At 40.5% G+C, this 20,764-nt stretch overlaps 2 protein-coding genes across 2 annotated transcripts in view; one reads left to right on the forward strand and one right to left on the reverse strand.

Annotated features, from left to right (window-relative positions):
• The window catches only part of LOC139913931 (ankyrin repeat domain-containing protein SOWAHC-like), a 469,713-nt gene extending 459,293 nt beyond the window's left edge, over positions 1 to 10,420 (reverse strand). Inside the window, exon 1 of the mRNA XM_071902094.2 lies at positions 8,215 to 10,420. Coding sequence (XP_071758195.2) covers positions 8,448 to 10,244 — 1,797 coding nt within the window. The 5' untranslated portion in view covers positions 10,245 to 10,420 and the 3' untranslated portion in view covers positions 8,215 to 8,447. The remainder of the gene's footprint in view (positions 1 to 8,214) is intronic.
• A 523-nt stretch (positions 10,421 to 10,943) lies between these two features.
• LOC139913932 (septin-10-like) lies at positions 10,944 to 19,704 on the forward strand. The gene is made up of 10 exons (XM_071902095.2): positions 10,944 to 11,079; positions 12,030 to 12,144; positions 13,027 to 13,222; positions 13,539 to 13,725; positions 15,542 to 15,703; positions 16,592 to 16,688; positions 17,189 to 17,357; positions 17,886 to 18,018; positions 18,200 to 18,387; positions 19,578 to 19,704. The coding sequence occupies exons 1-10, from the start codon at positions 11,047 to 11,049 to the stop codon at positions 19,591 to 19,593; spliced, it is 1,296 nt and encodes a 431-aa protein (XP_071758196.1). The 5' UTR covers positions 10,944 to 11,046; the 3' UTR covers positions 19,594 to 19,704.
• Positions 19,705 to 20,764: the final 1,060 nt, after the last annotated feature.

A 20,764-nucleotide genomic window follows, 5' to 3' on the forward strand; every position in this document is an offset into this window, starting at 1 on the left:
CTATTTAAGCCTACAAATACCTGGCACTCTTCCCAGTTTCTAGGAGGTTAGAGCTGTTTATGTATCGCTCAGAGTCACAGATGATGCGTGTATAATGCTGGTATCCTGTAGCTCTTCACTGTCAATAAGGATTCATTGAAGGGAAAATACACTCTCATTGAGAATTCACATATGTTATGGCTGTGATATTGGATGGTTCAGTCTAGATGCATGAATATGAACAACCAATCCAATCAAAATATCATGTTAGAAACAATTCAGGTTAAGGACTTCGCATAGGCAACCAGTGTAGTATTGATCAATTCTACAAAAAGTATGTGATAAAAAAATTGCATTATTTCCATCATATCAGAGGTGGGTGACACTGACTGGACCAGATCTGATTTTTAATAAAAGACCAATATTAGCTCAGTCTAACCTTAGAGCTGTCCAAAATCATAGCAATAGCAGAAGTGGATTCTGTTTTAGGGTGAATTTTCCCTTTAAATAACATGAGGCTTGCCCTTGTTTTGCCCTTATTAAAATGTATTTTTACATTACTATCATAAACTAGCATTTACATTATAATATTATGTAGCATATCAGAAAAAAAGAGCCCCACTACTGTGATGGCACTGGCTTTGGCTGACAAACCAAAATGTTGCCAAAAGGATGTGTGTGCCATCTCTTCTTCACTGTGAAAGGCAAAAATGTCACCAACATTGAAAAAGCCTGCGGTTACAAATTATTTTTTCATTTTTGGATTATGTTAATTTTGGCTATGTAGATATTTTTCATACATTTATGTAGAGAAATATTTTTCAGATGGTTACGTACAATGACTTTAAAGAATTTTGGATCTGTGTATTGCAGGCGAAAAGTCTAATTTATGTATTATTGAGAAATTTGAGTGCTATTGTTCAATGATTGGTTGAATCAAAGACAAATCATTTTCATTATTTTTAAATGTAACAAATTGCATTTGCACATACTTTCATGTAGCTAAATTTCCCTCTGTCCGTCCAGTAATTAATATGTGTGTTACTGACCATGTTGACAAGATAATGTCATACTTTCTGTTCAAGTATTTGTATAAAAGTTCATGTAAAAGACATTGTCTTGTCTCAAAAACACCCCCTGGTCTATTATTATCAATATGTGTCAGTATTACCCTGATAGATGTACACATTTCAGTTGGAAATTGTTATCCAAGAAAATTGTCTAATTTATTGTTGATTATATTGCACACCATGATCACTGTGAATGATGCCTTTTTTCCAATATTTCTTGATTTATAGCATCATGTGAATTCAGTCTATTTAAGATTATTATGTTGACCTTGTGTAATGGATTGAGGAAGATGTATCGCTTTTGACAAGAACATGTAAATCAGTAATAAACAAATTGCCTTTGAGAGTACCAGCCGATCATTTTCTCACAAACTCCAGTAAATCTATTTTGTCAGAATATAAATGCCAAGACATCAACTATACAGCCAAAATTGGACACTTTTAATGGTGCTGATTGACTGATCGGTAAACAGACTGACTAAAATATAGGTGGATTGGAGTTTTAGCTCTATAAACATTTCTTGGAGGCAGAAATAATCTCATTGGTTGAGTTAAACCTCAATGGGTGGAGCCAACCACCACAGTGGAAAGGTTTGTTTCTGATTCCAGTTCCTGTGACTTTAGCTAAGCATGATGGACTTGTCCGTGCTCTTCTTCTCTGGTGTTCATACCAGTTAAGAACACATGAAGAAATAGCTGAATATTAGCATCAATCCATACTTCATTTGGTTATGCTAGGTTTTCCAACCTAGCTGGCTGTCACATATGTGTGTGTTTTGGGGTTGTTTCCTGTAGTTGGTACGATTATGTTCTCCTAATGAATTGCACTGTAATCGCAATTCTCACTTTAGTCAGAATTCTGACTTTATTCTCAGAATTCTGACTTTAAACTCAGAACTCAAATACATTTTTCACATGTGCTAAGCTGACTGAAAAAATGCAATCTAGCCACACTAAGACATCTAGGTTAGCTAGTTAGCCTAGCTGACCTGCCAAATTCAAACTAGCCATACTACCCTATAGCTATCTAGGTAAGCTAGTTAGCTAGCTGCTGATTCAACATGAATCAGTCATAAATTAATGAAAAGTCATTGCCATTTATATTTCCTTCCTTCACCGTTCAAGTTTGCCACTTAGCTAAGTTGCGCTCTGAAAAAATGGTTCTTTTGCTTCGTCAATTGAGGATTAACTCAACCAATGAGATAATTTCTGCCTCCCTAAAATGTTTGTAGATGTAAAACTCCAATCTGGAAAACATAGGGTTGTCCAAGCTGGATACTTACTCACTGGTAAGTAGGGCTGGGTATCGTTTAAAAAATTACGATACCAGTACCCTTAAAGTGATACCGATACCAATAGAGTACTTCATTCGATACCTTTTTTTTACGTTTTGGTGGCATCTCATTACGCTGAACTGCCAACTCCGTCACATACACTGCGCTCGACTTCACCACCACAGACTGCATGGGTTGTAGCTGCTGCGGTAGTGGGCCAATCACATGTCGCATTAAATCGAAGAACGCTTGCGGTGATTGGCTGCGAGCAAAACCATACAAATAGTAATTTTTTTCTAGATCTGTGTACAAAAAGTATCGAATGCAGGTATCGTTTGACTGGAGAAGTTTCGATACTACTTGGTACTGGGTTATTTCGGTCGATACCTTAAAGGTATCGAGTACCGATACCCAGCCCTACTGGTAAGTGAGGCTTGCCCAGGTTAAGTGCGTTGGATTGCAGTGATTAATCTCCATCACCCAAACAGCCACCATTATCAAAGCCCCTCCCCCCCTGTTCTGTGATGAGATGAGCTCTCAGCATCAGTTATATTGAAAAGAGATGAGTGACCCCATCGCCTGGGCTGATTGGTATTAGCTGTTGTGCTATTCTAACAAGGAATGAAAAGAACGGGATGGTGAAATGCAGTGATTAGATGTAAATGGGGACAGCATGATTCCCGTGAAATCACACTGAGAGTAGAGACATCATGTCCTGTCGCTTGCAAAATAGCATGATGGCAAACCTGGAGAGAAATGTAATTGGAATTCTAGAGGTGTGTTTGATTTATCCTTGCGGACACTTGCATTGCCTTAAAAGTGAACGTATTATATGCAAGGAAGGATAAATCAAACACTCATGTATTTATCCTGGTCTTCATAAAATGTGTAATAACGAGGTTGAGTGATTAATTCTATGGTCCATCCAACACTTATATATCATGGAACAATAAACATATTACTATCTAAATGTAATTATAACGACTATTTCCTTTGGGATTTTGAAAATCAAACCACTCCGGTTTGTACAGGAAGTGAGTGTTGGGTAAAAAAAATGCATGGGCATTTTGAAAACAGATATTTCAATTGTAAGATTCAAAGCTTGTCCTTTCTACCGCTAAGTAACATGCCTGGCCTGTAAAGCGAATTGATCCTGAGAAATAACCCTGACAAATCTGTGCTTGTACTCTCCAAATTGAGTGTGCCCCGGTGGATATTTCAAGACAGCTCCCCTAGACAGGAAAATAGGATTTGGCGTATAGAGGCTAATCCTGGGACCAGATAGATACATCATGTGTGACAGCTGAACATTTGCGAGCAGACACTTCAATGCGTTTTGTGTCTGGTCCGGCCAAAACTTCATAAGCCTGGAGACTTACGAGTCAAAACCAGGCTGCTGTGTTCCCTTCACGAACACACAAGTCAGATGATGGACATGGAAAGGCTTGAAGAAGAAATTCCATGCTTCCGGTGTATTAAAACACCAGGAACTTGTGTCCAGTTGTGAGAAATGACTGTTGACCTTCAGAGGAAACATGTTGACTCTGGCTGAGATTGATTATGTTCAGTTCAGCAGAGGGGAGAAATGTGATTAGATGTAATTCAACCCATCAAGGAGGTGTCTTTGACAATGTGAAGGTTAGCCTACTGGGAATTTAATGCCGCATGGGAGAATTGATGATTCATTCACAAGGCAAACTCCCATTAGCCATAGATTATCCTCCTTTCCCTGTGCAGAATCCACACTGTATGATCCACCTCTGATGATGCATAAAAGACACAGTAATACCAGAGGATGCTTCTGGTGGAGTCCAAGCTTCATGGAGATTTCATGATAATCCCTGACCTACATCGCCATCTAGTGGGCGCTCTCACAACATATTCAGACTGATGTCCACATCTTGATTATTTTATGTCAGGGGTTCTTGAACATTTTCATGTCACAGATCCCTCAAATAAGCCATGGACCCCATTTGATTTTGTCCTGGAGACCCATATAGGATCTTTTTGTTGGTGATTTAGTGTTGAACCATGTAACTGTCTACACTGTACATGGAGAAATAATAGTGGTGAGAGTGAAACCTCTAACTAGAATATTCGTGTTCATGCATTCTCTGATTGGGATGATTTCTAGTGAATTGTAGTGAAATTAAACTTTTCATTCATTTGCTGGAGATCCCCTGGAACCCCCACAAGGACCCCTGGAATCCCCTCAAGGACCCCTGGAACCCCTTCAAGAATCCCTGGAACCCCCTCAAGGATCCTTGGAACCTCCTCAAGGACCCCTGGAACCCCTTCAAGGATCCCTGGAAACCCTCAAGGACCCCTAGAACCTCCTGAAGGACCACAGGAGCCCCCTCATGGACCCTTGGAACCCTCTCAAGGACCCCTGGAGCCCCCTCATGGACCCCTGGAAGCACAATGAGAGAATGTATAAGAATAACTATTTGATTATAGGTTTCACAGTCACCACTGTTATCTTAAGCAACTGTGCTCTTCTGTACTAAATCATATCTAACAACAAACGAATCTTCTCAGAAAGGGATCCCCTGCAACCAAATCATATTCAACAGGTGTCCGCAGCCTGCATTTAGTTTGAATTTGAATTAATATGAATGGACAGATCATGCTGTTGCTCAGAGGTTAAACGGTTATTTGAAAATATGGAGAAAAGCCTCTTATGTTATTAGCTCTCACAGTTCTTTGACAAAAGTAGCATTGTTCTGATCTGTTCCTTTTGATTCAGCACTGTGGTTGTCATAGCTGTATTGCATAAGCTGAAGCTGTGGGTCTAGTTGATCAGCCAACAATTGCACAATATTGTGAATGTGCTCTGGAGGTTTCAAGGTTCACATTACTGAAAAGATTTAGATAATGAAGAAAAAAATAAGAAAGTGTTTCAGGATACATAACGTATTCTCATGCAGCTAACAAGAAGACAGAAATCAGACATGGTACTTTATATAAGTGCAATGATGGTATTGTTTATTTAATACAGTCTGTTAAGCCTATCCCTGGATAAGCCACAGTTTATAAAGAACACACCATTAAAATGTCCCTCCCGAACACCCAGGTACCGAAAAAAGCTCATATATTTACTATTGGTTCCAACCCTTTAAAAGTGCAGATTCATATTATCTAACAGAGTATAATGTGTAACTAAAAATCTAACAGCTATTTTTGTCAAGGTAGTACATTGTGCATTGTATTCTATGCCAAATAAGTCAGAGATACATAGAAATGGGGAAAGAAACATACAGTAGACTACATAAAAAGTACCACATTACACTGTATTTATGACTGTTAAGACTTAACCTACAATATAATGCAGCAATTTCAGGCTGACATCTAATGATATGTTCTTTAAGCGCTACCCGGTCTACAATGAAAAGGTGCTTTAGGTCTGTCCAACCCAGTTCCACTGACAAACAAGTAGTAGTTTTGTAAGTGTTCAGCTAATTAATTAAAGTGAAGTAAAGGATATTAGACTTTCAGTCAAAATAGTAATGTGTATGATTAAAGGAAAAAATGCAGAGCAAATATTAATAGCAAACAGAAAAAAAAAGTTGCTTGGCCTTATGTGTGAGGTTTAAACTTGAGGTTGCACTGCGATGAACTGGGTACCATAATGACAGGGCGACAGTCTTGGCTTCTTTATATGGAAACACTCGACAGATTCGAGCGAGCAAGATGATCCACTCTGAAAAATTCTCCACTTTTCCAGCACTGACAAAATAAGAGCCAGAGAGTTGATACAAACCCATCACTGAATTTGCACAACATCAAAAATGTCAGAACATGGGAAATTACCATCAATAGAGTCTAAGGTTCACAGAAAGTCAACAACCTCTCTCTAGCTGGTTCCAGTGAATCAGATCTTAATGACAAGAAGCAGCATGTTGTATTGACTGAAGAATTTGTGCGTGGGTTATGTGTATATCATAATGCGACTGTAGCACAGGGTTCCCACCATGGCCTTGATGTAAAATTTGATGTAAAATTCAATGACTTTTCCATGACTTTCCATAAACAAGTCGGAGCACTTCCATGACCTAACAATGTTCTTCCTTCCTGGTTTGTTAATGCTGTTTTTCAGCATTCTAATGCAATGAATGTGTCAAACAGGTTGGAAAATACATAAAGTGACCCATTTGTAAAATTCCTTGAGATTCCCTGACTTCACCAGAGAATTGATGAAATTCCCTGACTTTAGCACTCTCTAGAAAGCATTAGTATTGCCAGGAAAGGTCCGTAATTTGATTCTACCCATGCACATTGGTAATTTCAGTCAGTCATCTGGACGGTAGATTTACTGGAGGGTAATACAGGGACATGGCATACGTCACCCACAGTACAGAAAAACAAGCAAAACATTCTTCAAATGCCTCTGTATGATTGTAAAGAGTAATACTGGTTATACGGCTCTTGTAATCCAGATGGCAGGTGCGCAAATTGGTAATTGCGAGAAACGCCAGAAGAGATTAAAACGACCCCAGAACATCAGAGTTACCTCAAAATACAGATGGTCATTTCAGCCACAATTGTTACTGGGTTAGTCGGAGAAAATGACCAACATGTTTGTTTTGGATGGGATAAAATTCCTGGGGTCCTGTTAAGTAAAAAGTAAAAATTGCCAATGACCAGAAGTCCCCATGTAATACTAATGCCGTCTGGAGAGAGCTTTTCCCAGAGAATTTATCAAATTCCCTGACTTTCCCACAGTCAAATTCCTTGACATTTCCAGAGAATTGATCAAATTCCCTGAATTTCCCCCAGAGAATTGATCAAATTCCCTGACTTTCCCCCAGAGAATTGATCAAACCCCTTAACTTTGCCTGTCTGGACTCTCAAAATTCCATGATTTTACAGACATTCCGAGACCAGTGGGAACCCTGGTAGCACTAAATGCCATGTGCTTGCTCTCCTACAACCTTGTGACAGAAATCTGCCTACAGTGATCCAGATTACAGACTCAAGGACAAGTGGCTTTAGCGTCTGTCATGGACAGATAAAGGGAAACAGGCCGATCTGAAGTCACATCAGAAGGAATGTCACCATCCACGTTTTGAACATCTAATCTGGGTTATTTTCTCAAACTGGTGTCAGCCAAATGATTTGGCCTAGCTCATACTGATACTAACATTACAAAGTTTTGGTGCCAAAGGAGCATAAGTGGAATTTTGGCAGACAATGAGTATTATATATCATTTGATATTATACATCTGATGGTCAAAAAGAACACATTTGTAATGATAAACAAAATTAAAATAAAGGGGAGAATCCAAAAGAAAACCCTAGATAAAATTTGGTGCAAAAGGGGCATAACTGCACTTAATAACTTTTTATAGTATATCAAGGATGAATTCCTATGTTATGTTTTGAATAATATATGAAGTATTTAGAAAAATGTCCCTTATGCCCCTTTCGCTCTTCTAAACCCTTGACAACATCATCTAGAACAACTTTTTCTCTAATAGACAAGTCTCTTCTTGTGTTGCACTGGCACACCTACATTTTAAGCTTAAGTTAAGGTCTTAAATAAGACACTGATGGTTCTTGGTTGGGGAGTTAAGAGGCTATGTCGGGCTAATTCTGCACTACAGCAGTAACTACTTCTTGTGTGTTCACAGACAAACATTGGCCTTTCATTAAAAAACAAAAAAGTCAGTTTCATCCACCTCTGACATGATGAAGTTGTTTTGATTACATATTACAGCAGTTTTTGATGGGAAGCCCTTAACCTGAATTGATTCTAATGGGATATTTTGATTGGATTCAACACAAGCATACATGAAAACGTTTCATTATTATTATCATCCCATCTTTAAATGCTGTTTCAAAGGCTTTTCCACCCTGTCAAGAATATAATTCTGGGGGAAAACACTGAATACTTTTAATTATGGAGATTTTCTTGGCATGAAAATGGTCAAAAGATACTTTATATCTACACAAAATATCAGCCATCAGCAGCTTCATTCCAAAAATATATGTATTGGTATTGGCCTTCAAAAACCCATGTCAGTCGAACCCTGGCTCCAAACCATAGTTATACTGGCTCAGTGTTTCTATATTCTGTAAGATAGGCTGTTACCACTATCATTCCTGTTCTATTTTGGCGGGTACCTCACCCAAAAAGATTTGACTTGGGTCTGGACTTAAACGAGCCTTTCAAAGAGCCCTCCAGCTCCTCTGTGTCACGGAACGACACGCTGTGCACGATCTGCGATGTCCTAAACCGGATCTTCTGCTTCATCCTGCTGAGCGACGATTTCCTCCTGAGGGGTTTCTGTCTGGGACGGCCCTCCCCATCCGCCGAGTCGCCCTCGCTGTGGCTGAGGAGCCTGAGGGGCTTCAGGTTAGACTGGAGAGCCTTGGAGAACCTCCAGCGGGCCCCCCCGTCCCTGCCATCCGTGTGGTCAGATTCAGAGCACTCGTACACCCCGATGATGTCCCGTATGTCCGCGGTCGCGCTGTTGGTGAGATACTGGCAGGCCTTCTTCCCACTGTAGTCCCTGATCTCCACGTCGGCGTCGTAGGCGCCCACCAGGAGCTTCACCACCTCCATGTGGTTGTGCATGGCAGCCAGGTGCAGGGGCGTGTAGCCGGTGCTGGACCGAACGTCGATATTGACGGGCACGCCGTGCTGCTTGGCGAAATTGATAATCAGCGCCAGCAGCTCGGGCTTGCCGTGCTTGGCGGCCCAGTGCAGGCAGGTGAAGCCGGTGACAAAATCCTTCTTCAGGACGAGGCTGGGCTCCGTGGCGAGGAGGCGGTACAGGCTGTCCCACACCCCGTCCGAGGCACACATCATCCACTCGTGTTCCAGCGGGTCCAGGGTGACGGAGGCCCCATCCTCCTCCAGGTTGCAGGACACCAAGGAAGCCGAGTAACTGTCGCTTCTTGTCAAGTCTTGGTACCTGGAAGACAGATAAACCGAGTTGCGCAACACCATGCTGCGCCTCACCTGGGGCGAACTGTTCATCATGGCCTCGATGAAGTGTTTCCGGCTGCCTTTCGGGGTGCTGTTCCCCTCGCTCCCAGACAGACTGTGCGAATCCGACTGCCCCTCATCCTCCCCATCGTCCGACTCCGGGTGGCCGGGCAGCAACCTGTGCTGTGATCCTCTGGAGTTTCGCCGCCTGCTCACCACATTAACACCCATCTGGTCAGCTTCGTTCAGGCTGCCACGTGACACAGCTAGTGAAACAGACTCACTCTCAACCTGTCTGTCAGCTGAGACTCTGGGATTTAGTCCAACACATGTGTCTACCTGTCCTGAAGTACCAGTTTGTATAGGTCCAGGCAAGGCGAACATGGATCCATCTGCAGCTGCTGGGAGAGGCGAAGCTTCAATCACTGCAATCTGTGGTATCTCAGGCGGTGTCTGAATGCACTCCTCCTTGGATTCACTCTTCCCACCTTGAAAGCTTAGTCTGATCCCCATCTCACTTGAGCTATCTGCAACTTCCTCAACTACACAAACAAACGCATGATAGTTACTTTTCTCGTCTGTTTTGTCGGCCGAAATGGTCGCAGAAGGAAAAACATGCGGCACCCTCACCTTGCTGTCATTTCCGTAACCTGAGCCAGGTGATATTTCTTGTTGCACTTCACCGCCTGCAGCACAGACTTGCACTGGCTCGGTGCCTGGCCCGTTGCCAACACAAGCGTTTTCTCTCTCCGCACACTTCTCCGAACCCCGAAACTTTTTCTTCAGACAGACAAATTTAACTCCGCTCTCCGCTTTTACGAAGGCAATGTTGTCAACATAGCTCTTAAATTTCTCCCGGATAACTGCCTTCCTCCCCGGGTCGTCCGGGAATAGGGCTTTAAAATGGTCAATTAAATCCGTGTTTTTCACTCTGCCCCCTCTCTCCGTTAGAAAATCCAGAATCGCTTCTTGGGTGCACTTGGTGGCCATTTCAATCAATATAAAAGCATCTATGTTTCAACTAAATACACTCACTTAAGCCTACTAACTATAGGATAACGTTAAAAAATAATTAATGTAACATATAAACAGGCATTCGAGCCGTCCCGTCCCATACTGGACTATCCAACGAATCGCCCTTGGCGCAGAAATGAATGCGGTAGAACCGTTTATGATGGCAGACGAGGACAAGTGCGAGTGATAACCTTTCCCTGCGTTTTATTTCTATCGTTTAGGCGTTCTCTGCCGCCTAGCAACCTAAGCGCAGGAAACTGTGACACTTCAGGCGCCATTTTGGACCCAACTAGGTCTATACGTATACGGAGAAAGCCTTATCTCGGAGCCAAAATGGTATTAGTTTCAAAGCCCCCAAAATGGACCGTGCCATTTATTGTATGGGGGTGGTGCGGGATTGAAAACGTGCATTTTCTGCCTGACATTACAAAGTACTGATGGATTTCAAATCTTTTTGACTAATACTTAAGTATAAATGTGTATATATAAACAATTTTGCAAGGAATGTATAAATTATTAATCTCTAAGAGTTGGTATTTTTGTCTTGCCACCTCCAAAAGTCAGCTCTCCATCATGAGCAAGAAAGTTTGTAATGTTGTGACTTACCGATGGAGGGCGGTAATATGCCTTGAAGCACCTAAACCGCAGAATTCCCTAAACGAAGAAGAAGAAGAAGAAGAGGAAAGTTTGTTTCAAACTCTTATAGACGCTAGTTGATAAACATCTGGCTACTTATTTTGTTGTTACGTACAATTAACGAGAATCCATAGTAGGAAAGATGAATCCATCAGATACTGCGCAGGGACAAGGGGTAACTACTTGACTTTTATTGAGAATATTCCTTTGCTTTTTCCCTAGGCTAGCAAACTAACGTTAGTTAGAAAGCCAGATATAGGCAAGGTACGTTATCCTACTAATTAGCCACATCGTTAGCCATGTAACGTTAGCTTGCTCGATTATATATAACGTTTCCACCACTGGTAACTGAAGCTTAACATCCTTTTTGACGAGTTCTGTAGACCTAGCCTTTATTTTGTAGTATTAAGTGTGATAAATCAACCGCACAAGCTCATTCTTCATTAAGTTATATTGTCTGTCATGCCTAACAAGTCGCCTTGTTGCTAAAAATTGCATTATCTTTACGTTTTTGTATTACACTACTGTATTTTATAAAAGTTCTTTCAATAAAAAGTTATTCCGTTGTAGAATTGTTTTATGGTCAGTCTTCCAATGACCGTCGCCCACCATCTGTGCCCCCGTCTTTGTGAGAAATCAGTGCAGAACATAGCACAGTATGCATTAACCTTTCTCTTGTGTGGAGAGGACGCTGCGACAAACTCTATTCAAAAATATGCCAGTTTAATGTTGCAAAACTATCTCATTACCTGTATAACATGACATAAACCTGTTACAAATAAATGCGAGCCACTCTTCAGTTCGGCATAAATTCATTACATGAAGTAGTTTTTTTTTTCAATGATATGTCAACTTTTAGAATTGCTTTCCCTTTTATTCCCAGTATGCCGTCAAGCAAGGCAACAATGACAGTTTTTGAACTGAGTTTGGCGTGAGGTTCTGTCCATACAAGAAAGGCTGGTGTTGGGCATATGTTACTAGAGCTGAGAATCTGCTTATGATGTTACTAGGGATGTGGAACAAAGTACATTAACTGTCTGATACCCAGCTACACAGGACAGTATAGAGTATATTTCTGTATATATTTGCTGTACTTCATACAGATCATGACTTGTCTGGGTACAGGACACAGCTGCCCGCCCCCTTTCCCTCTCTGGTCATGTTGGCTTCGACAGTCTCCCCCACCAACTGGTCAACAAATCAACATGTCAGGGCTTCTGCTTCAACATCCTCTGTATTGGTGAGCATCATCATTGTTTTCTATGATGTTTAGACACTGAAGCCTACAGATGGTGAATGAGATGTATTTAAGATGAACTGAAGTGCTGCTTGGGTGGATTATATGTATTCTGAATTTACCAGAAGAACATAATGATTAAAGGTCCCATGTTGCGGAAAACGGGACTTCCCTTGCCTCTTTGATTATAAAGGAGTTGGATGTGCTATCTAAACATGGTGAAAGTATCAAAACGCACGGTCGCCAACTAAATCCACACAATCCATATTAGAAAAGCGAGCCTCTAAACGAGCTGTTTGGACTTCCGTAACTTTGTGGCGTCACAAAGGTTCGCTCATTATCATTTTTGTAAGAAATAATAGGCTAACAAAGCGTTTTTTTCTAAGCGGTTGAGCCGTTGCCATTGTTTATTTACCAGAGAGTTTTCCCTACATGTAGCTGCTGGGCTGTGGTGTCTCACATTTCACTCTTAAAACGTTTAGCCAATCAGAACAGAGGGTCGTTAATATTAATGAGCCTTAAAGACACAGTAACAGAAACAGCCTGTTCTTGACAGATGCTCGAAAATGAACGTGTAAAAATGGATTGAGAGTGTTTTTGATACTTGACACCACACAAACGGTTTTTAACAGACCTCAAGACATACAATAAAACAAAAGTGTAGAATATGGGACCTTTAAGCAAAGTTTTTGAGTCATATTCTATGTGGCATGTACCTTTGCCCATAAGCAAAGCCACATTAAATTTGTAGATTCTTGAATGGAATTTGAATTACATTACATTAAGGAGAGCCCCAATACGTGCCGTTCCCTTTTGTAGGTATGGAGGGAACGCCACGTATCGGGGCTCTCCTTAATGTAATTCTACCTCTACTCTGACTCATAGGTGAAACCGGTATCGGCAAATCGACTCTGATGAACACGCTGTTCAACACGAACTTCGAGAACTTTGAGTCGTCCCACTTCGAACCTAATGTGAAGCTTTCGGCAAAGACCTACGACCTGCAGGAGGGCAACGTCCGCCTAAAGCTCACCATCGTCAACACAGTGGGCTTTGGAGATCAGATGAACAAGCAGGAGAGGTATGTCAGGAGATGTTTCTTTGCTGATACCAACTCTTCTTCTGTAATGACTACAAAGCTGTTTAAAAAGCAATGTGAGATCATTCTTATCCTTTTAAAAACAGTGAAAGTCATGCTGGGAGACGGAGACAAACATGTAGCCTTCAACATGACTGAATTATGTCATTTTAGTTTCATTATTCCAGTATCGATAATACCTGACTGTGCCCTCTCTTTTTTGACAATCTTCACTCCTCCTATGAAACCTGTGTGTGTGTTAGGGGGGGGTAAGTTAATAACTATGTACGTAACTTTTCTATTTCAATGTTGCGTCCAGTTACCAGCACATTGTGGACTACATCGACACGCAGTTCGAATCCTATCTGCAAGAGGAACTGAAGATCAAGCGCTCCCTACACAACTACCACGACTCGCGCATCCACGCTTGCCTGTACTTCATCTCGCCCTCGGGACACTCCCTCAAATCTCTGGACCTGGTGACCATGAAGAAACTGGACAGCAAGGTAAGATGGTCAGCGTATCAAACTCGCACTTTTTCCCACATCCACAGCTTTTTTTTGTACTGCCTACTATTTGTAAAATCTTGCTTTTTTCTTGTGCTAGTCACACGTTTGCAATCAAAATCTTCTCGGTGTCTTAGGTGTGATAGTCCCTGCTTGTGCGGGTCATATAAGTGCACATATCCTCTCACAACTTCAGCCATTCTAGCCTCAAACTGATTCATCTTGGAAATGAGCAGAGGAAAGAGGAACGCGATGTAAACAAGAGAAAACAAGCCGGAAACATGCACACACTGCGGCGATCAAAGCCAATGTGAAACTTCGCTTTGGTCACAAACCGTCCATTTTGCCTGTGCAAACACTCCAAATAATATTTCATTTCTACTATACTGCCACCTTTATTCTCCTGCGTTTCAATGGAGAGTTTTAGTGTCCTGTGATCTGTTATGTCTAAATTACGCTGGCATGTCAGCACTAAGAAGAACAAGAATAAGATTCTGGTAGGAATGCTTTGAATTTTGGGGAAAGTTTTTAGCAGGTCAATCCAAATATATCTGCATTGGCCCTCAAAAAACGATATCAGATTAACCTTATTTAGTACATTTGGTTTAATACATCGGACAGAAAGGAAGACTGCAATAACAGCACTGTTAACTTAGATTTGCAGCGATGATTTGCTTGTTTATTCAATGATTGATTGATTATTGGTGAATCCTTTGTGTAGAGCTGTATGGCAGTGGAAAACGGGGATTGGTTGCTTTCTAGTCATGCAGAAACAGGACTGAACAAGTCTGACATAGCAGTGGGCTGAGTCAGCACAGGAGCCTAACAACTAGAGAAGTCCCTCCCAAAGTGTTGGTTTGATGTTTCACTGTCATTTCACGGGAAGAAAAGGGTGTGAAGGATTATGTCACCAGCAGCGTGGGAAATTAACTTTTTGATCCGCTAGGCATTGTGTCTGGTAGACTCCTAAATTCTGCCAGCCTGCACATTTTTTATCAGACACTTTTTCAAAATCAGTGTTAAAGGCTAAATATGACAAAAGAGTGGTGTCCAATTTCAGACACACTCTCTATAATGGGATTTGGGGTCTTTATATGTAAGATTTGAAATTTGTTGATTTGCTGACTCCTAGTGGTAGTGCAAAAAAGGACACTATTGCAAAGATGGCCCTGTATCTCTGGAGGTCAGCGATGTAACTGTAGTCCCTTGGGTAGACACTCCACCTCCTGGACGTCTTGTTGAAATACCTTTTTAATAGGGGGCCTAAGCACCTCTGGTGATTGACAGGTTGCCAATTATGGGCTATTATGGCAGTCGTAAACTCAATCTTTTGGCTTCAAAACGGCCCTGCAGAAACCTATGGGTGACGTCACACTCACTATGTCCATCTTTTTTACAGTCTATGGGCCCACCCAGTAGTTCGGTTCAAATACTCACATTTGTGTATGTGACACTGCAGCTCATTTGTCAAATTATCTATTTTGGCAACAAAATACAAAAAAGAATCTCAGGAATGTTGTTTTGGGGAGTAGAAATAATACTGAAAATGTATGTTTTGCACCAATGGAGGGAGGCAGAGGCAATGTTAGGAAGGCCTATAATGGGACTATGATATTACCTTACCAACGTTGCACCCAAAACAACAAAAACATATTTGCAAATTATTTACTTTGCTCATTTTCATCATTTTTGTTTGGAATCTAATTGTATAACACATAAAGCCTGTTTATTTTTTCTTTACACTCTGGAATGTTTTTTTTTATATTGTAAACAAAATTAGAAGAAGACTGACCGTTGATCTTTGATTCCACCACAGGTCAACATCATACCGGTCATTGCCAAAGCCGACACAATCTCCAAGAGCGAGCTCCACAAATTCAAGCTAAAGATCATGAGCGAGCTGGTCAGCAATGGTGTCCAGATCTACCAGTTCCCTACAGACGATGAGACGGTGTCCAGCATCAACTCTGCCATGAATGTGAGTACCAATTACAAAAAAGCTTTTTGAAGCTCTACCAGCATCACAGTCATATCAGTCATCCAGAGCTGAATTCAATTGCAAGTCGTCCAAAACATTAGATGAAACTTTAATGATCCCCCTGGGAAAATTGGCTTGTTGCAGCAGCAAACAGTAATAGGATACAGCAAAGAAATATAGAACATGAATAAGAATAGAGCAAATGAATAATAATAATAAATATAACGCAATCGACAATTCCAGCATTTCAAGAACATATTAAGTGGAAAGTATGAAACGATAAGAGTTACAGCATTTTGAGGTTGTGCAAAATATACAGACAAAGAAAAACAAATGAAAATGACAACAATATATGCAGTCTGAAATAAGTGAGAAATTCTGAAATTTTGATAGTGCAATTAAATGAGAGAGTATGTAAATATGAAGAAGACAAATATTCGATTGTTACATACATGATGTGCAAAACGTGCACAAGTGCAAAGGTTTTTACCTTTTACTGACCAAATAGAAAAATGGACCGAATGATGTCCATGAGGATAATTTTGTGTATCAGTTTTGTGTAAGAGTTATTTATTCGATTTGAATACATCTCCCGGTGAAAATGACTGCTTGTACTAGTTAGCGTTACTATGACTTACTGGGATGTTGTGCGTGGGTCATGTCTCTCTCCCCGTAGTGTAACTTCTTCATGACAATGTAAACACTTAATATGAAAAATAAGACTTTTCCTGTGAATGGAAGACGGAACGTCAAAATAAGAGCTAACTTACTGCATTCACTCGCAGCTTGTTCACTTATACTCTGAGAGGCGGAGCTTGCCTAGGCTTCCTGACTGAAGTTTTTCAGAGTATTTCATCCTTCCTGAACTTTCCCTTTAACCTCTCCCAGGGTATCCTGCCCTTTGCTGTTGTTGGGAGCACAGAGGAGGTGAAGATTGGGAATAAGATGGTGAAAGCACGCCAGTACCCTTGGGGCGTGGTGCAAGGTAAAGGTTTTATGTCTTACTTATTGAAGATGTATAATTTTTAAACATCAATATGATTGTCAAATTAATTGTGATACCTTGGTATAATTACTGTAAACCAATGGCACCATAGTGGAGACAATTGGTAGCCTCTATCTCATGCCAGTGGCAATCCAGCAGATTTCCCGCCAAATTTGACCTGTGGCACACAATGTAAAATTCCCAACAAATAATGTGAATTTACAGCTTATATGCATAAAGCGCAAAAGGTGAGTCATATTCATATGCAGAAGGTCATACATATGTACAAAACTGTCCAGGCATGTAGACTGGTTTTGAAAAATGATTCACCTTATCAGATATATTCAGTTGACATGTACAGAATGTGCAGTTTTGAATATGCACATTACTAGCTGTTGACCCTATCAAAAACTCCCTCCATCTCCCGCTATGCCATCTTTGGCTTCGGTACAACACGCCAGGAGGTGCAAGAAAATTTGTTTTTGGTTTTTCCCTCTCAGTGGAGAACGAGAACCACTGTGATTTTGTCAAGCTGAGGGAGATGCTGATCTGCGTCAACATGGAGGACCTGCGGGAGCAAACTCATACGCGACACTACGAACTCTACCGCCGCTGCAAACTGGAAGAGATGGGCTTCCGAGATACAGACCCCGAGAGTAAACCAGTCAGGTACCGGCTGTACTCAAGCTTACTCAACACAAAGTCACATAACGTCCCCAATATCCCCACACATCTCACTGATGGATGTGGAGGAACAGTCTGAAAATCACACTTCTAGCACATAAACAAACACGAACAAAGCAGATTCTGACAATGTATAAAAAAACTAGTCATGCTGCTGAATTCTTTTTAAGTGATTTGCTTTCTTTATGTTTATTAAACCTTTCAGTTTGAACAAGTGTAACATCGAAATCCAGTCAGAGGAATCTTATACTGATGGAACGAAGAAAATAATAAGTTTATCAATAATTGTAAATAGGTGAAAAAAAGCGAGAGACTCGTTTTTTTTATAATGTCAGAATCTGCTTTGTTAAAGTCCTGTCTCCCATCTTTTTTCACATGACAATATCAGTAATCATAATAACTATAGTTATGTGTCTCATTATAATACAGTTGGAAATCTTGCTCCTCGCCCTCTTGACCTACACCTACACTACTGATGTGCGTGTGTGTGTGTGTGTGTCTGTCCGTCATCAGCCTCCAGGAAACCTATGAATCCAAGCGTCAGGAGTTTCAGGTTGAACTCCAGCGGAAGGAGGAGGAGATGAGGCAGTCGTTCGTCCAGCGGGTGAAGGAAAAAGAGATGGAGCTGAAGGAGAAGGAGAGAGAGGTAGAATCTGCCACACAAACTTTCAAGTCTGTTATGTACTGTAAGTCTGGAAAATTTCTAGGAACATCTGTACGTAGCAAGTAGCTTGATTACGTCGTTTGCTGGATTGATCCGGAAGTCAGGTTTTGTTAGGTTCCAGTTATCAAAACAACAAACTTCCTACCCTATCCTTCACATCCAGCTGCAGAACAAGTTTGAGCAGCTGAAGAGGATGCACCAGGAGGAGAAGGCCAAGCTGGACGAGAAGAGGCGGCTGCAGGAGGACGAGATCAACATCTTCAGCAAAAAGAAGGCCGCCGCCGAGCTGCTCCAAGGCCAGACCTTCAACACCAACAGCAGCAACCTCAAAAAGGACAAAGACCGCAAGAAGTAAGACACACATACACACACAACATGTTTATCTATCTTTTCTCTCTCTATGCCTGTCAGTATGACTGGAAAATATGACTTGAAATGCAGTATTTTTTCTAATAATCAATTAAAGGTGCTATGTGTAGCATTTTTAAACATCAGTTTATCATTGTGAAATTAATTGTGATACCTGTTATAATGAGTGTAAACAAATGAGACCATGATAGAGACGATTGGTAGCCTCTATCTCACACCAGTGGTATTGTTAGTGCTAGTGTCTCAAATTTAAGACCACATTACCCATAAACCCTGTTGCTTCTTGTAAGATATATACACAATACTGGGTTTACTGGTTTGATATTATCACAATATTTTGAGTAAAATCAGAATGAAGACAATTATGACTGAAAAAAATCCCATTTTATTTATGGGGGAAAATAAAAGTGCAAACCATAAACAGGTGGTGCAAGTTGAATTTAAAACTTTTAAAGGCATTTTTAATGCCAGTTAAAATAAAATTAAAGACCAATTTCATCCCCAAATAAACAAAATTTTGACAAAAATTTGTATCACAAAATTTTGTCAAACTTTCATTACATCCCTACTTTAAAGGGATGTTTCAACATGATCAGCATTACCTTTATCACCTCCAAAAGATTATGTAGCAATCATGAAGCTTGTGGAAAGTAAACTTAGGTAAAATGTCCTTTTAAACTTGCCACACTTTGATAGTAATACTGATTTAAACTTCAGATTGATAGTAAGATCACTATACTAGGTGGATTGGCAGCAGTTTGCCTCAGTGTGTCCAGTAGTCCACTCAATTCATACATATTCTGTGGAATGGGTCGTAGAATGGGTCGTAGTTATTGTATCACCATCCTGAGTTACAGTGGAGAGTTTTAGTGTCCCATGATGGTCTAAATGCTGTTTCGCAGGCTTGGAAAAACTTCCAATTTTGGGAAAAATGTAAATAGTAAAATGTAAAGATATAGCAGTAGAAAATATTCTACTAACAGTATGAATCCAAAAATATTGGTATCGGCCTTCAAATCCATAGTGGTTGAACCCTAGTAAAAACAGTCACAGTTGTTTTGGATTGAAAACCTGACAGCTTTGGTGTAAACCGTCCTTTCCATCTTGGTTGAGAAATTTACTCATGCATATCCTTCTTGAATCATATTCATTTTATTTATTCCTTTCCATAGTGCTGGATTCATGTGATGGAATGAAGAGGACCAAAACCCCACTGTCCAATGATAACTAAATATGCAATCACCACCTTCACTGTAGCAGTGGTTATACGGTGTCTGTAGCTATATGGTAATTGTCATATATGAGATGCTTCAAGTCCGGAGGGCTGAAACCCTTTCGTTTATGCTTTGGTTTATTATTTTCCTTGTTTTCCTACATTTTTGCAATTTCCTGTGAGATGGTATATGACAAAGATATTAAATTTAGCAAAATGATAGATATTGGTGGTGGCTTATATAAAAAATATGACCCCAATCAGAAGATTGGGGTCATATTTTTTTTTATTAAAGATATAAAAATGTAATCTTTGAAAGGCCATAACTCTGCCGTAGATCTGATTGCTTTATGAGTTTTTTATGCTTATGAGGTTTTTTCCCCCTAAGGCTCATTCAGTTTTTTGACCAATTAAAACCAAATTTGGGACACATGCAGAAGGGATGGAAATACACTAATATGGCCGCCATCAACCAGTGAACACTAAACACTAACACTAAACTGGCTGTAACCCAAAGTCCATTTGTGCAATGAACACAAAGCTTGGTATAGGTGTCAAAGAGAGGCCAGCAAGTCTGCAATGGCATCCTGAAACGGCCCTTAGGGAGCACAACAAAAATGTGTTTCTTAATCCACTCATTGAGATGCATGAGATTTCACATGCTCTAGGACTATGTACTAGTCAAAATATAAAGTTAGGTTATGATTGGTGAAAGTGAGCGGGGTCTAGCCCATAAGAATCATTGAATAGCATGTAAATCATGATTAAACTGATAAGACGTCGTGGGCTGCAGCTATATTCTAAATATGCATTTAATCTTTAATTTAAGTCTTTAATCCCTAACCCTGTGTACTGTATACATTTTGCTGCTACAGCTAGAGGAGGCCAAAGGTTCAGGCTCTGAGCTCTGATTCAAAGCATTTCAAGGGATGAATGCTGATATTGGATCAGTTATGCTCTTTTAGCTGTCTATAAATCTGATTTGTAAGTGATTTCAGATCAGCATTCCCACTCAGATATTTCCCACTGGCTGAAGTTGGATTTTCAGCAGTGTTCTGTATTACGCTTCTATTTCAGGCGAACAAGGTGTTAAGCTGTAACAGCCAAATAGGTACGATGATTTGGGTCTGTATAAATATTGGGCAG

The sequence above is a fragment of the Centroberyx gerrardi genome, chromosome 21 (genome assembly GCF_048128805.1).
Source record: "Centroberyx gerrardi isolate f3 chromosome 21, fCenGer3.hap1.cur.20231027, whole genome shotgun sequence".
Lineage (NCBI taxonomy): Eukaryota > Metazoa > Chordata > Actinopteri > Beryciformes > Berycidae > Centroberyx > Centroberyx gerrardi.